Source organism: Acyrthosiphon pisum, chromosome X (assembly GCF_005508785.2).
Source record: "Acyrthosiphon pisum isolate AL4f chromosome X, pea_aphid_22Mar2018_4r6ur, whole genome shotgun sequence".
Classification (NCBI taxonomy): Eukaryota; Metazoa; Arthropoda; class Insecta; order Hemiptera; family Aphididae; genus Acyrthosiphon; species Acyrthosiphon pisum.
Window position 1 is genome coordinate 83,099,507 of NC_042493.1, and position 22,026 is coordinate 83,121,532.

Genomic DNA, 22,026 nt, shown 5'->3' on the forward strand with positions numbered 1-22,026 from the left:
GGGTGAACCCCATGACCCCCCTGTGAGCACGCCCCTGCCTACTATAATAGTACAATAATTGTAGTTGCTCGCGCCCAATACCCAATGTTCAAATAATTGGAAAAAATTCAAAAGTTAAGAAGATAAACTCAAGTCTCGACTAAATTAAGAATCTTAATTATACAATGTTAGCTTTATTTTGTGAAATATAAAAATTTGCCGATTATATACTATTAGTTTTAGTTGAGACTTGAGTTTATCTTCTTAACTTTTGAATTTTTTCCGATTATTCGAACACTGGGTATTGGGCGCGATCAACTACAATTATTGTACTATTATAGTAGGTAAACTAAAATATCAAGTAGGTAGTGTTAAATTCACTATTACGAGTATTGCCGCTATATTATACATTATAAATTACAGAATAAATTAGGTACCTACCTATAATTAATATTATTATAATGGTCGATGATCTTAATGTCTTATCGTAAATAATAATAATTGTTATACAGTGCAAAGTGCAGACCACCTATAAAGATTAAAATATTCATTAGCTGTTTTATTGGCTGCATCCGAATTGCGTGAGCAGTTTATTTGTTTACAGAACTCAGAGTGGAGTTACGAACGAGTATTTTTCGGGATAGGTCTGAATTTCGTGCGTAAAAGTTTGAGAAACAAAAATAGAAAAGTATTTAAAAAAATTGTCGGACTCATTTTCATTTGAAACCCTAAAATATGTTCTACTCTTCGTAACCAAACATTTTCGTATTTTTAGAAGTTTTGAAGAATGTACAAACTGACGTTTTAAAACTGCTAATTTAATATATGTTTTATTTGTTTTTTTGTGTAGGTGTAATTTTTTTAAAAATTGAAATCAATATTTTTGACTGATTTTTTGATTTGTCCACTTTTGGCACTGAATTGACAATTTTTGATCTATTTTTAAGCTATGTTTTTAATAATGTTTTTATCGTGATTTTTTAACTTACGACTTTAATTTTTGACAAGTACCTACCTACGTCCTACGTAGGTTAATAGTTTTTGAATAACAAAAATAGAAAATCGTTTTATGAGATTATACTAATTTACGGGTGTCCCAAAAGATGATGGCCGATATACAAAAAAAAAAACCTATGACTTTCAATCGTACCTTTACAATTTATACTATACTTACCTACATGAAACGTCTATTTCATTAATATATTATAGCCTATAGGTATTAATGTATTATAAACATTTAAAGAATTCAACAACACCTATTTAAAATATAAAAAAAATATCTAATACAATATAATATATAATATCTAATACATATTATATACCTACCTATAGGCTATAATTCATTATTATTTTGTACAACATAATCTATATTTATTTGTTATTAATATGTGTATTATATAATAAAGAAAATGTTTACTGAATTTTAAATCTTACCGAACTAACTTGGTTAGTCGGTACACTAATCCGCTCGAAAATCAGCTCAGTCACGAAAAACAAAAAACTACGCACGCAATTCGACCTAGATAATGATTTTCGCAAGCAATTCGGAAAAACCGATTTTATTACTATCGTTTTGATCTATACCTTCCGTTTATTAACCTTTATCACGCCTTTTCTCACACGCTAACGTCATAGAGTAGACTACGCACACACACTAGCACGGCAGCCGTAATCTCCGATACGTCTTGCTGCCGCCGACTGTCGAGCCGTTATCAATTTTATTTTAAACCTGTCGTTTTTCATAATTTTAGTCGTAATAACAGTGTTTAATGTGTATCATCGCTCATCAATCATTATTATTTATTACAATTAATTACCGATATCGTTTTAAGTTGCCCAACCGTTATACATTATGTAGACTCCATATAATATAATAAATAACACTATTACAATAGTGTGTGTGGTGTGAACGCGCTAGAGTACGTACAACTTGTTGCTTTTTTTGCCTATTGCAATCATAAGTTATAACCAAAAATTAGAGTAATAGATTACAAACCCGTCGGATACAATGAAAATGTTTGGGTTAAAGAGAATTGTAGACAAGAAGGTCGAAAAAACAGTAGATATGGCTTCTAACCTTGTTAACAGTTTGCTGGACACAACTTACAAGGGTGGGTTATTCTCAATGATTATCGTTACCATCGTATGGGTGTCCATATTTCTGTACATTGCATTCTATTATGCGTACATGCCTTCTCTCATGTTCAGCCGTCCGATTCACATGCAATTCAAGTGAGTATTGATTTATAATATCTTGTCTTTCTTATTGTGAAATGTGCATAATATTTATTAGTTGTATGCTCTTTTACATAACTGATAATCTACTCAAATTGCTAATTGTAAAAGAATGGTAATTACCTAAATGGCCAAAATCATTCAAACAGCTTGCCCCTCTATACAATGATAGGTTGGAGAAAATCCCCTTGATACAAAGTTTAATAAACATTAAATGTCTCAGTGTCAAAAGGCTAAGTGTTTATAAATTATTTACAAATTTTAGATAACTTTAGTCTGTATACAAAATAGGTGCAGCCCAAATAATTGTATTATCAATGTCTAGTACATTATGTTTTTATCTTAAATAGCTGGTCTGAATTAAATTAGTTAATTAATTTATTAATTAAGTATCAATTAAGTTATAATATCAATCACAATGAATATAATTAAATAGGTACACTTTTAATATTTGAATACTTTTTAAACACTAATTTATATTGTACCACAATTTGTAATATAATATTATAAAAACTCAATTATAAGTTATAATACAAATATAATTGTTATTATTATAGAAAGTTATATCATCATTATACATTTTAAATTAATTTCTTAACTAACTATAATTAGTAACATAAAAAACATTATATTTTATAATTATTAATAACTATTATCATTGAAAGTTCATAATGACTCTTGACTCATTTTACTTAAACACCTATTTGATAGTATACGCAGACCAGCTATTTAAGATAAAAACAAAATTTACTGGAAACAAAATAGAAACACTTATCTGCTTGATATCTAATTTTAATATTATACATGATATTAATAAAAATTAATAATTAAAAAAAAAAAAAATTTTATTTGTCTAAAAGAAAATATGAATATAATTTATTTATGAAAGTATTTAGTCAATTATTAAGTTATAATATTAATCACAATGAATAGAATTAGGTGGATACACTTTTAATATTTGAATACTTTTAAAACAAAATATAGACAATTTATGAAGAGTAAATAAATTTGGTTCCTACAGAAAAACATGACGTATAGATAATAATATGTATTTTATCTACCTATTATTATAATTTTTTTATATTTACGTACATTAATTTAAATGTTATTACATTTCTATAGGGTTTAGATTATAAATAATTTGTATATCATTTTGATTTCAGATCCTGTTACAGCAATAAAGGTTTATGTGATTACCCTTCAGCACATGTTCAGTTAACCAAAAGCCACCAGTTATTAATGATTGGTCAAAAATACAAAATTACTGTTTATGTTGAGCTACCAGAATCACCGGTTAATGAAGAAATTGGTGAGTTGACTGTGAAAACTAATATATGTTTTTTAAATATATTTTAATATTTTATCCTTTGTAATGGGATGATCCTTCCCCTTGAATCATTACAAAATAATTAAATATTGCTTTAATTTTATTTAAGGAATGTTTATGCTCTGTGTTCGTTTGAGTGACAAATTCGGCTATCTTGTATCGTCTTCATGTCGATCCAGTAGATTAAGGTACATGAGCCAACTGTATCGTGCTGTTCATACATTGTTTATGGCACCATTTTACCTGGCAGGATTGTCTGCAGAAAAACAAATAATCCAGTTAGAAATGTATACAGATTTTGAAGAAGATCAAGTACTTATACTTTTTTTTTGGCATAGTTTTGAATTAACATTTTATTATATTATATTATACATTTTATCTATTAGTTACATCCAGTTACAGACATATACTTCGAGATGTTAAATCATGATATTCAAATTTATTCTGCCAAGATAAACATCATTGCTAACCTGGGTGGTTTACGATACCTCATGTTTCATTGGCCGATAGTATCGGCTTGTCTAGGAATTGGATCAAATCTCCTTTTTGTTTTTTTTGTGTTTTCAATGTCATGGCGACATATATATGGACCCGAAGTTTATAGAAGTGAACCAAATGGTAAATAATTAATCATTTCAAAATGATTTTATTTTTGTTCATTAGTATTTTAAATTTGTATTTATTTGCAGATCTTTTGGGACGAACAGGCATCGGACACTTGGATGAATTTGATTCAGAAGATGATTCCGAAATATCAGATGATTTATCTAAAAAAGACTTTCTTCCTTATAGTTTTTCATCATCCAGCCTAATGATTCCTGAGCAATAGTTGATAATCGTATTTCTAACTAGAAATATTTTTATTTGTCACAACCTGATAATAGTGTTATTAATAATTTATAGATTAGCAAAGCTCTTTCATCTTTGTACCTATAATATTTTTGTAATCGGTTTTATATTTAAAACTGATGGGTACCAGAAAAATATAGAGTATAGACTATTCAACTGTCTCTATGGTGGTTTATTAAGCATTTTATATTATACTTAAGATTAATGTGTATAATACTTTATTATTATTCCTTTCTTTATTTTGTTTTAATTATTTGTTTGTTAAGTGATTAGAGAATATTATTTTTTTAGTTTTATATCCCATTGTAGTTACCAAATTCTATTGTTGTTATAATACCTATATAATTATAAATTTTGAAACATTTACTATTTATATTGCAATATGTACCTATAAACACAGGAAAATGTAAGCTCTAGTTACTTTGCCATACATTTGAATAATGTGAAAAAAAAATGCTTTTTTTATGCGTTTCTAAAAAATGTATAAGAAATAAAAAATTGAAGTAATATATTCAAATTTTATTTATAAATTATTTTATCTTATTGTTAAACAAATGCCACAATGCTTTTAAGTTAATATACTTTCATATAAACTTTGCTCCAAGTAATATTTTTAGTGCTTGATAAAATAATGACAGAAATCTTTTACAAAATATAATATGTATTTTTTGTCCATTTTGCAATTTGCATAATTACTTTAAAGTTCTTCAGTACTTTTTTGTATTTTAAGAAATTTCATTTGTCACTCAACTGTAAAAGATTTTTAAGTACATATTACATAGAGAAAATCGAGACTTTATTTGATTTCAAAAATTTGTTGAAACATAAATTGATATATTAATACAAAAATGTAGAAAATATTCTTGAAACATTTAAGTTTTAATATAGAGTGTTACAAATGTTTAGTATGACGCACTAAGTATCCTGAATACATCAATACGGTATTCAAAATACAGTATTTTTATATTAGTGTTTTACAGACACTCACAATTAAGATACGTTTATTGTTAATGAAAGACAACAAAAATAAACACAATTACCTTATTATTACATTAGTATATAAGTACGTTGGTTATTTACTTGTAATTACTAATTTACGGTTGCTGAGCGCCATCAATTTTTAATTGAGCAAAGTCTTGAAAATCCCTGTATTTACATTAATTTATTGGTGTTGTCAAAGTGGTACAATATGTGCAACTTACTATTTTAACAATTACTATGTTGTACAGCTATTTAATGTATTTTATAACCTATTTTAATAGAGAAGTTTTCTTTTGTATTGGTTTTTATACTATTTAGTAGATAAATAAATAATGTTGACTTGGAATTTTAAAGTGTAAGGGACATGAAGTGGATTTTTAAGAAATTCAATTTTAATATAAATTATAATTAAAATTAAGAGTAGGTGACGCGAGTGCGTAGCAATTAATAATTTATTAATATCATTAGTGGCTAGTTATACTAACTATACTTCCGTTGCTATATGTAGCTTGTACATGAAGATATGAAGACAGTATGAATACAATAACTTGCTAAATGGACAGTATTATAATAACAATAGTATAACAATGTGTTGTTAATTAATTGTTAAAGTTTTTACTATTGGAGACTGATGAACTAAAATTAAAATATTATACGTTTTTTAAATTCCTAAAAATTTGAAAATAATAATTAATTGTTTAACTAGTTTTTTAAGTTAATCATACTTCCATATTGGTTATATATATAATATTATATTTTTCAAACAAAAATATAATATAGCAGGTATGGCGTACCTGTGAGAGACGGAAATATAAAATGCATGTCATATTCCATCATGGTTCATGACATACCCTAAAAAAAAATTAAATAGAAGCCAGAGCCCAGAAGACAGTTGGGCAACTTCTGTACTCTGTAAAAATATTTGATAGTGGCTCTACAATATGGTTGTCGTTATAACTACCTATCTATATCGAACTGAAATTTTACCATCGATAATAAGCAATCGATTTTACATTTCCAATAATTATAGTAATACCATTTTTTTATCCTTATATTGGAAATAGAATAATTTAAACAACATATTGGAAAATGAATAAACAAAATTATATTTATTTTATAAAATATATGTTACAAATGATAAATAGTAATACATGGTAATAATTTATGTAAATACAATATCACTCTAGAACTCCTAAAATTAATAATTTACTTACACTTACAGTGGCGTAGCCAGGGGTGGTTTTGGGTGTTTGAACCCCCCAGTCCCCACCATTGACATTTTTCCTCCTAATAAATATATTGTTTATAGGATTTGGGACTGCTTGTAAGTTATAAATTTGTCTTATGAAATGGCGAAATTAAATACAAAGTTTGAATTTGCATATTTGTGTACTTTTCAACTTAAATGTACATACAATTGTCGGGAAAAATTATATTTGGATAACATTGAAAAATATCTTTAAAAATATTATGTTTAATTAGGTACAATAGGCGATAATTTTGAGATTTGAGGAGGCCGAAGCCTAATACCATACCTACTATTATAAAATCGAATAAGCTTAACAAAATTAAGTAAATGTTTGGGATGTGTGGAGGGCTGTTAAAATTGTTGATGGAGCTTGGCTACAGTTGGCCCTATGTTCTCATATCTAAGATTTTATAAGTCTCTTTGTGACTAAATACTGTGTTTAAACTATAATTGACATCTAGATTGTAGATTGTACGAATGAATGAACATCAGTACGTGTTCGTTTATCACGGTGTTCGCATATTACGTTACCTATTCGTTATTACCTACTTATTTTTTAACCTAGTATAGTATGCCAGTATTTTTAAAAATTAAGTTATTATTTAAATATTTATTTATAAGGTTTATATACCTACTTATTTTTAGTTTTTTATTACCAAAATTGCAATACCTATGTTCTATGATTTTTAAAAAATAATATAAAAATGTTACTACATAGTACATAATATTATATTTATATTATATTATATAATATTATATTTAAGCATATTTTGAGAATTTTGACTGCATATTTCGATAATTTTTAGTGCAACAAGTCAAGTTCTGAACCTTTAATTTATTTATATACGAAAACTGTGAAAACTTGGTTTTAATCTATACTTACTCTAAAACTAAATTGAAGGTTTTATTCTATTCATTAGACGTATGCGGAAATAAATATAATTTTTGTAGCTCAGTAGTCAGTGTGATTTTTTTTAAGCTCATTATGCTAAGAAGTATGTCAAAATCGTTTCAAGTCACCTCGATTGACGTATCGATTATTGGTATCTTCAATTATTGATTTTTGAGTTACAAAGTATAAACTAGGTAACTACTACTACCTAACCTGTGTCAGCTGATGGTGTATTTCGATAAGACAATAATACATCGTCTATTTTCGATTGCATTCTCGTGATCTCTCTCTCATTACACAGTGACTTAATTAATATCTTCTTAATAGTTTGTACCCCTCTCTCCGCCAAACCGTTTGACTCCGGATTATACGGTGGAGAATGTAATAACCTTATACTATTATTAATACAATATGTTTTTAATTCTTTTGAACCGAACGGCGGTCCGTTATCACACACAAGTATTTCAGGCGATCCAAAGGTTAGGTTAGCATACAGCGAGTGCGATCTAATTAAGACTGTTTATTATAATAATATGAACGGTTATCGCAGTATCACGCTGACGCGCTATCGTCGATACCGATTACATAATATTATAAATATTAATTAGGTAACATACATAACAACTACTTTTGTAATTCAAAAGGGCTTACTGTATAAAGTGTAAACTGTATACTGTATAATGTATATGAACAATTAACAAAACAAATTCAGTTAAGCTGGGTGAATTTCTTGGATGGATGTATTATTTGTGTCGTGATTTAGATTTCAAACTTTAAAATTTTAATATATCATTGAAGTTATACTTTGATTTTTTAAATATAAAGACAACAAGTTGAAAACTTTAATTTTTGCTAATGCTTATTACATATTAAATATATTGGTGAATGAACATTATTTGAAATTATTTACTCCATAGGTTCTAAAACTAATCATAGTTAACATGTAACTATAAATGTTGGTTTTTGTACCTAATAATGTTAATTTTTATATTTTAATTATAAAATTATGATTGAAAAAAAAAATTTTCTTTCAAGTAATCGACCTTCAGCAAGTCTAGGATTAATTGTAGGATATAATTCTGGAACAATGACACCACATATATACCAAAATCAATGTCTAGAGGATCATCTCTCTCAGGACCGGGCAAATTTGTATTGATACAGATATTGTGAAGAATACAACACGACACTATGATTTTTGAAGCTCGTTCTGGATTATAGTGCGAAACTCTGTGTTTTAATAAACATCTAATAAAAACATTTTTGATACCTATTTAACAATTCTAATATTTAAATATTAACCAGGGCGGCTGGGCAGGGCATGCATGGCGGAGAGTGGGATCCATAGTCAGAACAACAATGAACTAAGCAGGCTATAATACATATATTTACATATATTTTGAGACTCATGAAACTCATGAAACATTTTCTTTTTAAATCTAAGATTTGAAAATGTAGTACAAGATTCCTCATAAGCTTGTCTACTATTTTCAAAAAAAAAAAAAAATGTCTACAAGCAAGTCAAATTAAATGTTTATGAGCGTTTGAAGTTTATATTTTTACAACATTTGATATTCGCTCGATTTCTCATGTGACAATTTTCTTATTTAATTGTAATTAGAAAACCAATGACTGTAGATATTTGAAGATTTCACTGAACGTTAATATTTTAATTTTCCATACACGATAAAATTTTGAAAATAATTTGACTTTTTTTGAGCTGTTTTACGTACATTGTCAGTTTTAAATTTTATTAGTTATTTTTCTATAACTATCAATAAAGTTTTATTTGTTGGGCTAAAAAGTGAAAAAATTTAATAAAAGGCTCCTGATATATTGTTACAATAGCAGTTGAAAAATATTAAAAATACATAGGCACAATTTTTTTTATAAGCATTTAAAGATCGAATTTTGACAAAATTTACCAAATTTAAAATTGAATAATTATTTTGTAGTTAAAAATTTATAAAATGTTCAACTTTATATCTAAGGCTTGAAAATTTAAAACAAGATTCCACGTAAGTAGTTAATTCTGTTACCAAAAAATCTAAAAAATAAAGAAACAAAGTTTATTTTTATTTTTTATAATCATTTTAAGTTCAGATTTGGACGAAATTACTATTTTAGTTATTTTGTTGTGATTGTATAATATTATTCGTGGGTAATACTTGAAACTATTCTTAAGTATACTAATATATTATATCTATGATAGTACCACGGTTTGTTGTTGATGTATAACGCGTTATAAGTACTTAATGGATATTGTGATATGATAAATTTGGAATTTATTATAGATATTTAATATTTATTATAGGGCAATATTTTTTTTAATACCATAGATAAGTATATAATATGTCTTACCTATACTTAGACTGACATACCGTCTCCGCTCAGAATCGTTTTTTTTATACAGTGATATTATATCATTGAATTCAAATTTAATACTATCCATTATACAGTGACCCACTTGTAACCTACTGTACAACAGAGCGACATCCACTTACCCACCTTTTTCACAATGTTTCTACAATATTTCAAAATACCGCACGCATATTTTTCCAGAAAATTGTATTATTTATTTATTATTCGTCATTAACCACCCGTTTTAGGTAGGTACTAGTAGAGAACATAAATTACCAGTTTAAATATGTTTGCCCAAACATTTATTTTATATTTATATCAACATAATATCATTAATGTCATATAAATGGTGTATTTTAGACATATATAATATTATGGTATTATAATATATTAAAGTTAAGAGTAAAGTTATTTTAGATTCTAAGCGGAGTGATAAATGTATATTGATTTTACAATGATGTATTTTTTATTTGGTTTTTTTTTTTTATTGTTGTGTCTGTCATCATCATTTGGGGCAGTACCTAACACTCCTTCGATTTTCTTCAACAGTATATTGTTTGATGGGAAAGTGAATCTAGTTGCTGCATACAGGAGGTCAAAATTTAAAATTCCCAATTTGGGACTTTTGGCCACTATTATAGTCTATAATTAATGTATATGTGTAAGTATATATACTTTGAGTATTTTATCTTTTTTAGATCTTACATAGGCCTAACTATACAAAATTATATGTTAGCTTTTAATATTCGAAATCCCATCGATTGTTTGTGATTTATTTTAAAATTGTAAATTATTTGTACATTTTAAAATATTCATAACTCGCTTTACAATAACATTTTAATAAAAATCCGTTGAGATTGTCTAGATAATAACCTTATCTTTAAATCTTCTAAGAGGTCAATTCACTCTAATTTTTAAACTAATAGAGCTACACATGTTCTGCTGAGCGTACAATTTGGTATGTAACGTACTTGTAAGATGAAGGCAACACATGCTGTTATCACGTCCTCTTAAACAACTTATTATAAAATAGAGATGTAGTAAAGATGAACTTATTAAAAATGGTAAATTGGTAATACACTAATACATTTATAGTAACTATAGTAACTAGTAAGTATGTAGTAGATTTTTTTGTGAGTACTGGTCTTAGTACCTAATGTTCAAAAATGGTTTCAAGATTTTTCTGAATAAGTTTCGTGTCTGAAAACTGTTTTGTTTATTTTCAGGTCCGGGTTTCATGTCTAAAAATGGTTTCGATTTTTATCGGGTTACCCGGTTTATAAACCGCTTTTACTCCCTGGTTTGAGGGCCCCCTTTTAGAAGAAAAAAAATTCCAAAAATAACCTCCAAATATCGAGGCACCATTTATGGCATTATCCTCGATGGCCGTACGTGACCTTTGGGTAGGTAAAGACGGAATGATGGCCGAACGATAAATAGTGGCAGGAGAAAGTGCTAATGTAAATGTATTAGTCCTTAACGTGATCTAGTGGTCATGAATAGTTGAGCTAACTATGAGATTTTAGAAACAGTAAATAAACATAATATTAAAAAATACATTGTAAAATACAATTGCTGTTTTTAGCTGAGCAAAGTTTACTAAAACATAAAGAATTCGACGCTAGATGGCATTAACTGTCGGTAAATTCATATGAGAACATAGCACGGTCACTTAGTCATTAAACTTAACATACGTCGACGCGCAACTATTTTAAACCGTGATCTGAAGTTAGAATTATGAAAAAATTCCTAAAAATCACGAACATTTTGCAAGCTATTATTAGAGTTGGAAAGTTCATAAAAGTTACACTTTTATATCTATGATTTGAAAATTTATACAAGATTTCTCATAATGTATTTGTTTATAATAGTAAAAAAAAAACATCTAGCGGAAAATCAATTAAATTTTGTATGAGCGTTTGAAACTATTTTCTTATTTTATTGTTATTCTAAAACGAATAACTCTAGATACTTTAAATGTACACCAAATGGTTATTTTATAATTTTATATACTTTATTACTTAATAAGACTCAAAATATTATGACACATTTTGAACTATTTAGGTGCAAACATTTAAATTTTTGATTTTTTTTTTGTTTATACATTCAAGAAATATTTTGACGTTTTTCAATTATAGTCGATGAATAATTTTTTTATTAAAAAACTTGAAAATTTAATACAAAGTCCCAAAAAAGTTGTTAAAAATGCAATTTTGCAAAAAAAGTTGAATCCACAATAATTTTTTATAATTGTCTAATATTAGAATTTCGACAAAATTCTATATCATTAACAAAAATGATTCTCAGTAAAAAATTGTTCACTCGATAAAATAGGTTGAACATACCTGGTTTCTCTTAAGTTGTTTTGATAGCGATTGATAGCAATTCTAGGAGGAAAACATAAGTTTAAAAAAAAGGCTGGTAAGTGGGGTATCGCTCTGCTGTTCAGTCGGGCACTGTAATTTGATGTTAAATTGGAATTCAAAGATATAGGTAATATCATTGCATAAGAAAATGATTCTTAGCGAAGACGGTCAGTCAGCTTATGATATTACTAAGTATATTTGAGGATATTATTGTGAATAAAGTAATTTATATAATATAACCAATTTACGTTTAACCTTGTTTAAATGTTCAATCAAAATAAATCAATAATCCTTGACTATACAATTTGAATATTTCATTAATCATGTGAAAATTCAAACTTTAAATAATTATAAATAAAAACTGCGAATATATTGTATTTTTGATATTTTTCATCTTGTATAGTATAAAAATATACCAGGCGCCTCGTATTATTTTTTACGCTTTTTTAACCAACAAATAAAATTTTATTGACAGTTATGGAAAAAAACCTAAAATAATTAAAAACTGAAAATGTCCGTAAACAGTTCAAAACAAGTCAAAATATTTTCAAATTTTATTCAAAACAGTTATTCATTTTTGAATTATAACAAAATAAGAAAATCGTTACATGAGAAATCAAGTGAATATTCAAAGTTGTAATAATATAAAAAATGTCAACTTCAAACGCTCATAAAAATGTAATTTGACTTTTTTGAAGACATTTTTTTTTTTGATAAAGGTAGACAAACTTATTAGGAATCTTCTATTACATTTTAAAATCTTAGATTTAAAAAGAAAATTTTTTATGAATTTCTAACTCAAAATAATTTGCATATTTTCGTGATTATTACGTATGTTGTCAAAATTTGAATTTTAAATGGGTATAAAAAAAAATTGTGACTATGTGTTATATTTTTCAATTGTTACTGTTAAAATATATTAGAAAAATTATATTAAATTGTCAAACTTTTTTTTACCGACTAAAAACAATTTTATTGACATTCATAGAAAAAAACTAAAAAAAATTGAAACTGAAAATATCCGTAAACAGTTCAAACAAATCCAAATATTTTGAAAATTTTATTGTGTATAGAAAATGTGAATATAAACAACCAGTGAAAATGTCATGTGTATACGTCATTTGTTTAAGAGTTGCACCATAAACCAAAATCGATTTTTTCAAAAACCGATTTTGCATAAAAATTTTCCGGCGTTTTTGAAAACTATTGGGAATTTTAAACTTTGACCTCCTGAATGCAACAACTAGATTCACTTTCCCATCGAACAAGATACTGTTAAAGATTATTGAAGCAGTGTTACTCCCCCAAACGGTGATGACAGACACAAAAATTAAAGAACTAAAATAAAAAAAAAAAAAGGTGGGTAAGTGGATGTCGCTCTGCTGTATAGTAGGTTACAAGTGGGTCATTATATAATGGATAGTATTAAATTTGAATTCAATGATATAATATCACTGTATAAGAAAAACGATTCTGAGCGGAGACGGTTTGTCAGTCTAGGTATTAGACATATCTATTATAGGTATACTTATCTATGGTATTAAAAAAAATGTTGCCCTATAATAAATATCTATAATAAATTCCAAATTTATCATATCGCAATATCCATTAGGTAACGCGTTATACATCAACAACAAACCGTGGTACTATCATAGATACATAATAGTATACTTTAGAAGTTTTAAGTACCCACAAATAATATTATACAATCACAACAAAATAACTAAAATAGTTATTCCAGGTTTTTTAATATGTAATTTCGTCCAAATTTGAACTTAAAATTTTTATAAAAATAAACTGTGCTTATGTATTTCTTAGAATTTTTGGTAACAGAATTAAATATTTACGTGAAATCTTGTTTTAAATTTTCAATCCTTAGATATAAAAGTTGAACATTTTATACATTTTTAACTACAAAATAATTATTCAATTATAAATTTGATAAATTTTGTCAAAATTTTAACTTCAAATGCTTATAAAAAAAAATTGTGCCTATGTATTTTTAATATTTTTCAACTGTTATGTAACAATGTATCAGGAGCCTTTTATTAATTTTTTACACTTATTGGCCCAATAGATAAAACTTTATTGATATTTATTGAAAAAATACTAAAAAAATTGAAAACTTACAATGTCCGTAAATAGCTCAAAAAGAGTCAAAATATTTTCAAAATTTTATCGTATATATAAAATGCTAATATAAACATTCAGTGAAATTTTCAAGTTTCTACAGTCATTCGTTTTTTAATTACAACAAAATAAGAAAATCGTTACGTAAGAAATCGAGTGAATACCAAAATATGTTGTAAAAATATGAATTTCAAACGCTCATAAAAATTTAATTTGAGTTTCTTCTAGACATTTTTTTTTTGATAAAGGTAGATATAAGGAATTTTGTATTACATTTTAAAATCTTAGTTCTAAAAAGAAAAATTTTTACGAATTATAAACTCAAAATAATTAGGTAATTTTCGTGATTTTTCCATATTTTGTCAATTTTTAAACTTTAAATGCTAATAAAAAAAAACTGTGACTAAGGATTTTTAATATTTTTCAAATGTCATTGTAACAATATAGTAGAAGCCTTGTATTAAATTGTCAAGTATTTTTACTCAACAAATAAAGTTTTATTGACATTCATAGAAAGAAAAACTAATTAAATTGGAAACTGAAATTGTCCGTAAAGTGCTCTAAAAATATTTTGAAAATTTTATCATGTATAGAAAATGGAAATATAAACAACCAGTTAAAATTGCATGTATCTACAGTCATTCGTTTTAAACTTACACCAAAAACCAAAATTAATTTTCTCGAAAACAGATTTTGCGTAAAAATTCCAGTTTTTCCTTAATTTTTCTTTTGTTTTTCACGGCGCTTTTGAAAACTATTGGAAAAATGTTACTTTTGACCCCCCAATGTACCAACTAGATTCACTTTCCTATCAGAAAATGTACTGTTGAAGAAAATCCAAGCACTTTTACTGTCCTAAAAGGTGATGACAGACACAAAAAAAAAAAACACACATCATTGTAAAATCAATACATTCATCGTTCCACTCAGAATCTAAAATACAACTATAAATGAATCACAAACAATCGATGGGATTTCGAATATTAAAAGCTAACATATAATTTTGTATAGTTAGGCCTATGTAAGATCTAAAAAAGATAAAATACTCAAAGTATATATACTTACACATATACATTAATTAGAGACTATAATAGTGGCCAAAAGTCCCAAATTGGGAATTTTAAATTTTGACCTCCTGTATGCAGCAACTAGATTCACTTTCCCATCAAACAATATACTGTTGAAGAAAATCGAAGGAGTGCTACTGCCCCAAATGATGATGACAGACACAACAATAAAAAAAAAAACCAAATAAAAAATACATCATTGTAAAATCAATATACATTTATCACTCCGCTTAGAATCTAAAATAACTTTACTCTTAACTTTAATATATTATAATACCATAATATTATATATGTCTAAAATAAACAAATTATATTTTACATTAATGATATTATGTTGAAATATATAAAATAAATGTTTGGGCAAACAGAATCCAAAACCTATAGGGAGGGGGGTAGTTTACCGTTTTGTCCCCCTTCTTCAGAATGACCATGTCCCTTGTAAATCATTTTATCATTAAACAATTTCAGTTTTTTCAATATGTACCTAATTGAACTAGAATATTAATCGTATAAACTTGAAACATTCCACTGTTGTTTAAATTTATAAATTTAATGCCTACATTTTCCGTACTCAAAGACATTTTAAAAATATTGTACTAATATACATTTCAAGCTGATTATATCGTATTTGAAACTTAGAATTTTTTTTATTTTGTTATTTTTAGTCTCGGTAAAAAAAGCTTGACAATTTAATACAAGCTCACACATAATTTGTTGGAGATTTGAAACTTGTAGGTAAGTACATGTATTATTATATTTTATTACCTATACCCAATGATATTTTAAAAATATTGAATTTTAGATTCATTTTAACTTATGGACTATTGCCTGATAATACCATAGAACACATTAACGCCTATCGTAGTAAAATGAATTACTCTAATTGTAATATACCTAAATATATAATACAATATACTTAGTAGTTTGTAATATAGGTTGATAGAGCTGTCGAATCAGAATCGTTCTTCCTATACAATCACTTGTCAATTGTCATTGGATTCAAATTGTATACATGATATATCCATTACAAATTTCTACAGTGACCTATTCAATGACGAAGTATAGTGACAAGGTCACTAGATACCTAATGTATTTTTACATCAGCATAGTACATAGGCTTAGTACATAGTACATAGTACTTGCCCTTTTTTTATTTTGTAAATCTTGATAAATGGCTGGTAATTAGTCATATATTACAGTAAAAAACTTCACCAAAATGTTTGCAATTCATTTTGAATTAAGGCTACCTACATATAGTTTCTATAAGATTAACACTCTGTGTAGCCTAAACCTATAAATGGTACCTATAGTACCTAAATGGTACTTATAAAGTAGATAGGTAACATAGGTAGTAATTTTTTTATTTGATCAAACATTATTATACTTAATTAGACATAAATACAAAAGTTGTTATAATGATAAACATTTAGGGCTAAATTTCCCGAATATTTCAATAGACCACGGTGAAACAAAATGTTAAATGACAACCATTGTTTTTGGCTGTCCACCTCCATATCTATAATATTTTATTTCTATTCCTATCTATAGTAATCTTGTAAACTTAAAAAATATAATAACTGGTGATTACCCGAACTCCTAAGGGACACCTTATGCGTGCGTCTTGTGGTATCGCATCTCGTAATAGATATACACATGATCCAGGGGCGAATCTGAAGGTTGTTTAAGGGAGTGGTGAGTAGGAATATTTTTGAGTGATATATTAATAATTAACTTGTATGAAAATTTAGGTTCAGTTTAAATACTCTGAACAAATGGCACATATAGATTAATAATTATTGTAATTAATATGATTGATTAAATAATTGTTACAGTTTATAGATCCGACTTTTCTGAGTAAGTACACACAATTATCGAGTTTAAAATCCAAAGGTAGGTACAAATTTAAGTTTGGCATAAATGTAGTTTAGCTCCCAAGAGTTTTTTTTAGACTTTTTTTCTTCAAAATGTATGTTTTGCATTCTTAATTTGATGTTACTTTAAAAAAAAATCGTTCAAACTTAATTTGTAAGTTATGGTCAAAAAACTTCAAAATGATTGGGTTCTTTTAAAACCTACCAAGTTGAGCAAAAAATACAAAAAATCGCTTTGGAAGTTATCTACGTTCATTCCTAAGTCTTAATGCGTATATCGTTACATATAATTATTTAAAGAATCGGCCTTCTTAGCACGCCTGGTGGCCAATGCCCGCATTAAATGCCCTAAAATAAAGATTCAACAATTTCTTAATCAAAGATCGGAAGTGACCATATCGTGAAATTAACTATAAAAAAGCCCAAGGGGGAGGGTAATTGCCACGTCGCCTCCCCCTCCTATAAATCCACCCCTGGCATGATACCTCGTGGCATACACTCCACTGGCTATAATTTACCCCTCACTGCAGGATACCTGCATAACATTATTAATTAAACTTTTAATTTTCCTTTCTCAACGCCGTTACAGAATGTAGATACACATTATATCATATAACTACGAATACCTATATAATATACTTGTTGAAAAATATCACGCGCATTCTGTAGATCAAAATTTGAAATGTCCGTATCGAATATAATACACGTGAAATCGCATCAAAGCATAGGTTGCCGCAGATATTGTATACCTACGTTGATTAGAATGAACTGTAGATACCTATTATAAGCTGACGGAAACACGTGGCTTCGCGGAACAGAAGTTTTTAAACGAAAAAAGAATAGAAGAAACGTCGCTCGTTGTCTGATTGCGTTCAACTCTGTATCATCATGGTTTATTATGTAATAACGAACGACTGCGTGGGCGAGTGGCACGTGCTCCGATTTGACGGTAATACTAACAATATTATAATTATTACCATCATTCTGCGGTCGTCAATGTGTGTTTGCGTGTATTTTACAACATATTATTATTATGTAGTTGTGCGTGCACGCTTCCCGTATATCCTGGGTCCTGGGTCGGCGGCGGTGGTGTCGACGGGCATATTTACAACGGATTTGAAACATCTTATGCCACCAAACGAGTGAGTGTCCCGCTTTTATAAAGTGCTTTTATTTTGTCCCCCCCCTCTCACTACTGGGTCACCGTGGTTGTGGAGGGCAGGGGGGGGGGAAGAATAGGTACGAGGGCGAGTGATCGAGAGAGAGGTAGAGTGTGTGAGAGAGAGTGAGGGTGAGTGTGTGTGTTTGTGTGTGTGAGAAAGAGAGAGAGAAGGTGAGAGAGAGAGACGTCGACCGTCACACGGCGCGTTTTCCGCGATACACAACAAACCGACATCGTCGTCGTCGTGTGGGAAAGTCGGCGGTGGCGGATGAAAACTGACGGTAATAGGTGTTGATTTTTCCCCCAGTGAATTAATGATTAGTTACCGGAAAAGCCGCCTGGCTGCGCGGCCAGTTTCAAAGGTATATAACGCGAGGGCGGCACGGACGGCAAACCGCATACGCTCGTTCGGTACCACCGTGGTCGCTGCCGCCCGCGAGACAGTCACGCGTTGCGCCTCGTATCGTGTTGGCTTCGCGAAACACTGTCGCGCCGCAAACGTCACGAACAACGGCAACAACAACATATTCATACAGTAGTATTATTATTATTTTAATTGTTATATAGTGTTGTATTAATGCCAAGACAATGTCATAATTCTTACAATATAATATAATAGTATATGGTATTACTGCACCCCGGCGGCGCCAGCACCGCGCCGAGACGTCGTCGTAATATTTGCATATAGGTAATATTATTGTTGTTATTACATTGTTATTATGATACGATATTATGCGGTATCGCAAATAAATAATTATATTATTGTATAATAAATATTATAAATTATAAGTATATTCACCTTTATGCACCTCCTAAACCACACACACACACACACATTCATTGCACAGAATTGTTCCATCCCCACCCCCTTCATCCCACAAACATACTAGTGTACCTATAATAATATGTTTACGCACAGTCCATAGGCATTTATAATAATAGTCATGTGAAAAAATTTTTTTTTATAAAATTGTATTTTACAAGCACTCGCGTACCTACGTCGGATCGTGCGAACGTTATTTAGGATTCGAGACGTTAAAATTTAACAGTTTCTTAAAAATCGAATAATGACCCTCTACCAAATTTTAACGAGACGTTACATTTACGAAATCTCTATGAGACCATTTCAGGCAGTTGTACATTTTAATTGTTAGTGTGTCTATTTAATATAATATAATGATATGCGTCCTCAGTTAGTTTAATGTAATATTGGTATAATATTTAACATATTATTATGTATAAATTGTATCATAAACCCACGAGGATACACGTGCAATGGGACGTCCGATGACTGGAAACATGGAGACTTGTAGGTTAAACTATAACGATAATAATAATAATAATACGATTCTACGGAATGAAGCTCGCGACCCGTTATAATTGCATCAGTAATCAGACCGTATTGACAATATCGCTAGTTAGGTATATAGTTAACTTATTTCATTTTTTTTGTTCATATTTAGTAACCCCCCGTGACGAGTTTCTTGTTTATAAAAAGATACGACGACAGACTCTTTATTGCATTTGGAATAAGCATTCTATAATTTAATAAGTTCCATATTTTTATGCCACCAAACTTCGTTCTTCCCAATTCGAATCCCCGAGGAATATCAAAACACTCGACGAAAACCAATGATTTGCAAACATTTTAATTGAAACAGATACCCATGTTTAAACAATTTTTTTCTTTGGCTCAAAAAAATAATAAAAAATACTTATTAGGTAGGTACATGGTTGGAGATAATTAATGATAATTAGTACATAACGAATTATTATTATTATTATTATTATTATTATTGTTATTATAGTTAATGTTATTAAATAATGTACAATTATTGGATTTACAAAATTTTATAGAGATTATTTTATTATTAGGTATGTTTTCAAGTCATATACAATTAAAATTGAAAATTGCGTTAAAAGAATTGTATTTATTATTTTTAAACAGTAATTTATACATCTTTTGGAACGATTGATCGAAAAGTTTCACTACACAATTTTTAAGATAGTTAATTTTATTTAAATAGTTCATTAAAAATATAGTTTTTCGATTTGCAGGGAAAAATAATCGAAAAAATACGGAAATTTAAGGCATATCCGTTTTTAACAAAAAATGTTATGGATATTTTTTTGTTTTTCAGAAAATCATAATAATAAATAGTAGATACATGGTATTTTTAACAATTGTTTGTTTGAGTGTTAATTATTTAGAGGATACGTATTTTTTTTTAAATGTAGTACATTTTTGAGCCTAAACTAAAAATTGTTCAACTAAGTTTCAACAAAAATGATGATATGACGTTCTTTTTTAAATTTGAAATCATATCTTAGACACAACAGTTGAATTATTTATTTATACTTAGGTCCTTCTTTTGACGATAATATATACGATTGTAAAACTTAACAATTTAATACAAGGTTAAAATTGATCAAACATGAATTACTTTTTTATTTAATATCTACTTACAATATGTTTAAACCATAATTTACAAATTTTTTTATGAGTAACTTAAAATATTAAAATGTCCTATGACCTATATGTATACATTATAAACCAAATTACCTACGTTCAAAATAATTGTCCTTCTGATGCTATGATTAATTATTGATTTCCAATTCATATCAAAAATACAGAAATATCCTGTTTTTGACATGAACCGCAAAGTGAGTCGAGTGGCCAACACTTGATTTCTGAAAAACTGTTTGGTTATTTTTTTAAATTTTGATAAAATGTGTAATTCTGGGTTTTAAAACTTTAAATTTTAAACAATATGTTTAATAATAAACAATTCATCACTTAGTACTATAGTTACAACTAATAAATCACCACCAATATTATAGTATATTTATAACATTTTAATGTTCTATAAAATACAGTAAATTTTTTAATTATAAGCACCATTATATTTTATTTATTTTAATAGAATTTGTAATTATGAAGATTTCGACTAAAATTTTTAGTACATATATGTTTATTCACATAAAATTCATCAGCTATATACTATTGAAAATCTATACCTAATCATTTGTTATTTTGATAAATAACTTAAAATTGTATAGATAAAGTTAATTAATATACATCACTCAGATACATTGTATGAATGCTATATCATTTCTTTCAAATGAATAGTAAATCATTATCCTGTTCCGTGAAGGTAAGCACTTCGCTCAGATGTTGATATAGTTGGTAAGAAATCAAAGAAAATATGTAAATAATCTTGAAAGTTAGTGCACGAAATAAAATTTGCTTTTTTTTCACTCTAACGTGGTTACGTGGGTGGTATTTATTTTGAATACCCATTGATTAGATTATATTTTTAATTTATATACTATAATTAGGTAAACTATAATAATTTTTGTTGAAGTAATATTATACTAAAGACTAAACTATATGATTGCGTAATGATAATTTTTTAAGACTTGGGGAACATTTTAAACATTTTGTTTGGCCCCCATCTTAGAATCAAAAGTAGTAGATTTCTTAAAAATAAAAAGATAAATTTGTCTCCTTATAATATATCTCTTCAAATTATCTTTATTATTTTGGTAATATTTAA

General features: G+C 27.8%; 2 protein-coding genes and 1 long non-coding RNA gene across 3 annotated transcripts in view; 2 read left to right on the forward strand and 1 right to left on the reverse strand.

Moving 5' to 3' along the window:
* Positions 1-1,728: 1,728 nt before the first annotated feature.
* On the forward strand, positions 1,729-4,907 carry LOC100169035 (seipin). The gene is made up of 5 exons (XM_001946445.5): positions 1,729-2,211; positions 3,378-3,523; positions 3,651-3,853; positions 3,928-4,159; positions 4,231-4,907. Exons 1-5 carry the CDS (start codon positions 1,988-1,990, stop codon positions 4,368-4,370), a joined length of 945 nt encoding a protein of 314 aa, XP_001946480.1. The 5' UTR covers positions 1,729-1,987; the 3' UTR covers positions 4,371-4,907.
* On the reverse strand, positions 3,654-21,294 carry LOC115034227. The gene is made up of 2 exons (XR_003839580.1): positions 21,037-21,294; positions 3,654-3,797 (listed from the first exon to the last, which is right to left on the reverse strand). It is a non-coding gene; the product is annotated as an uncharacterized LOC115034227 (long non-coding RNA).
* Positions 18,861-22,026, forward strand: part of LOC100168206 — a 318,228-nt gene continuing 315,062 nt past the window's right edge. The window contains exon 1 of the mRNA XM_008186112.3: positions 18,861-19,157. The gene's annotated coding sequence lies outside the window, so the exon portion shown is untranslated. The remainder of the gene's footprint in view (positions 19,158-22,026) is intronic.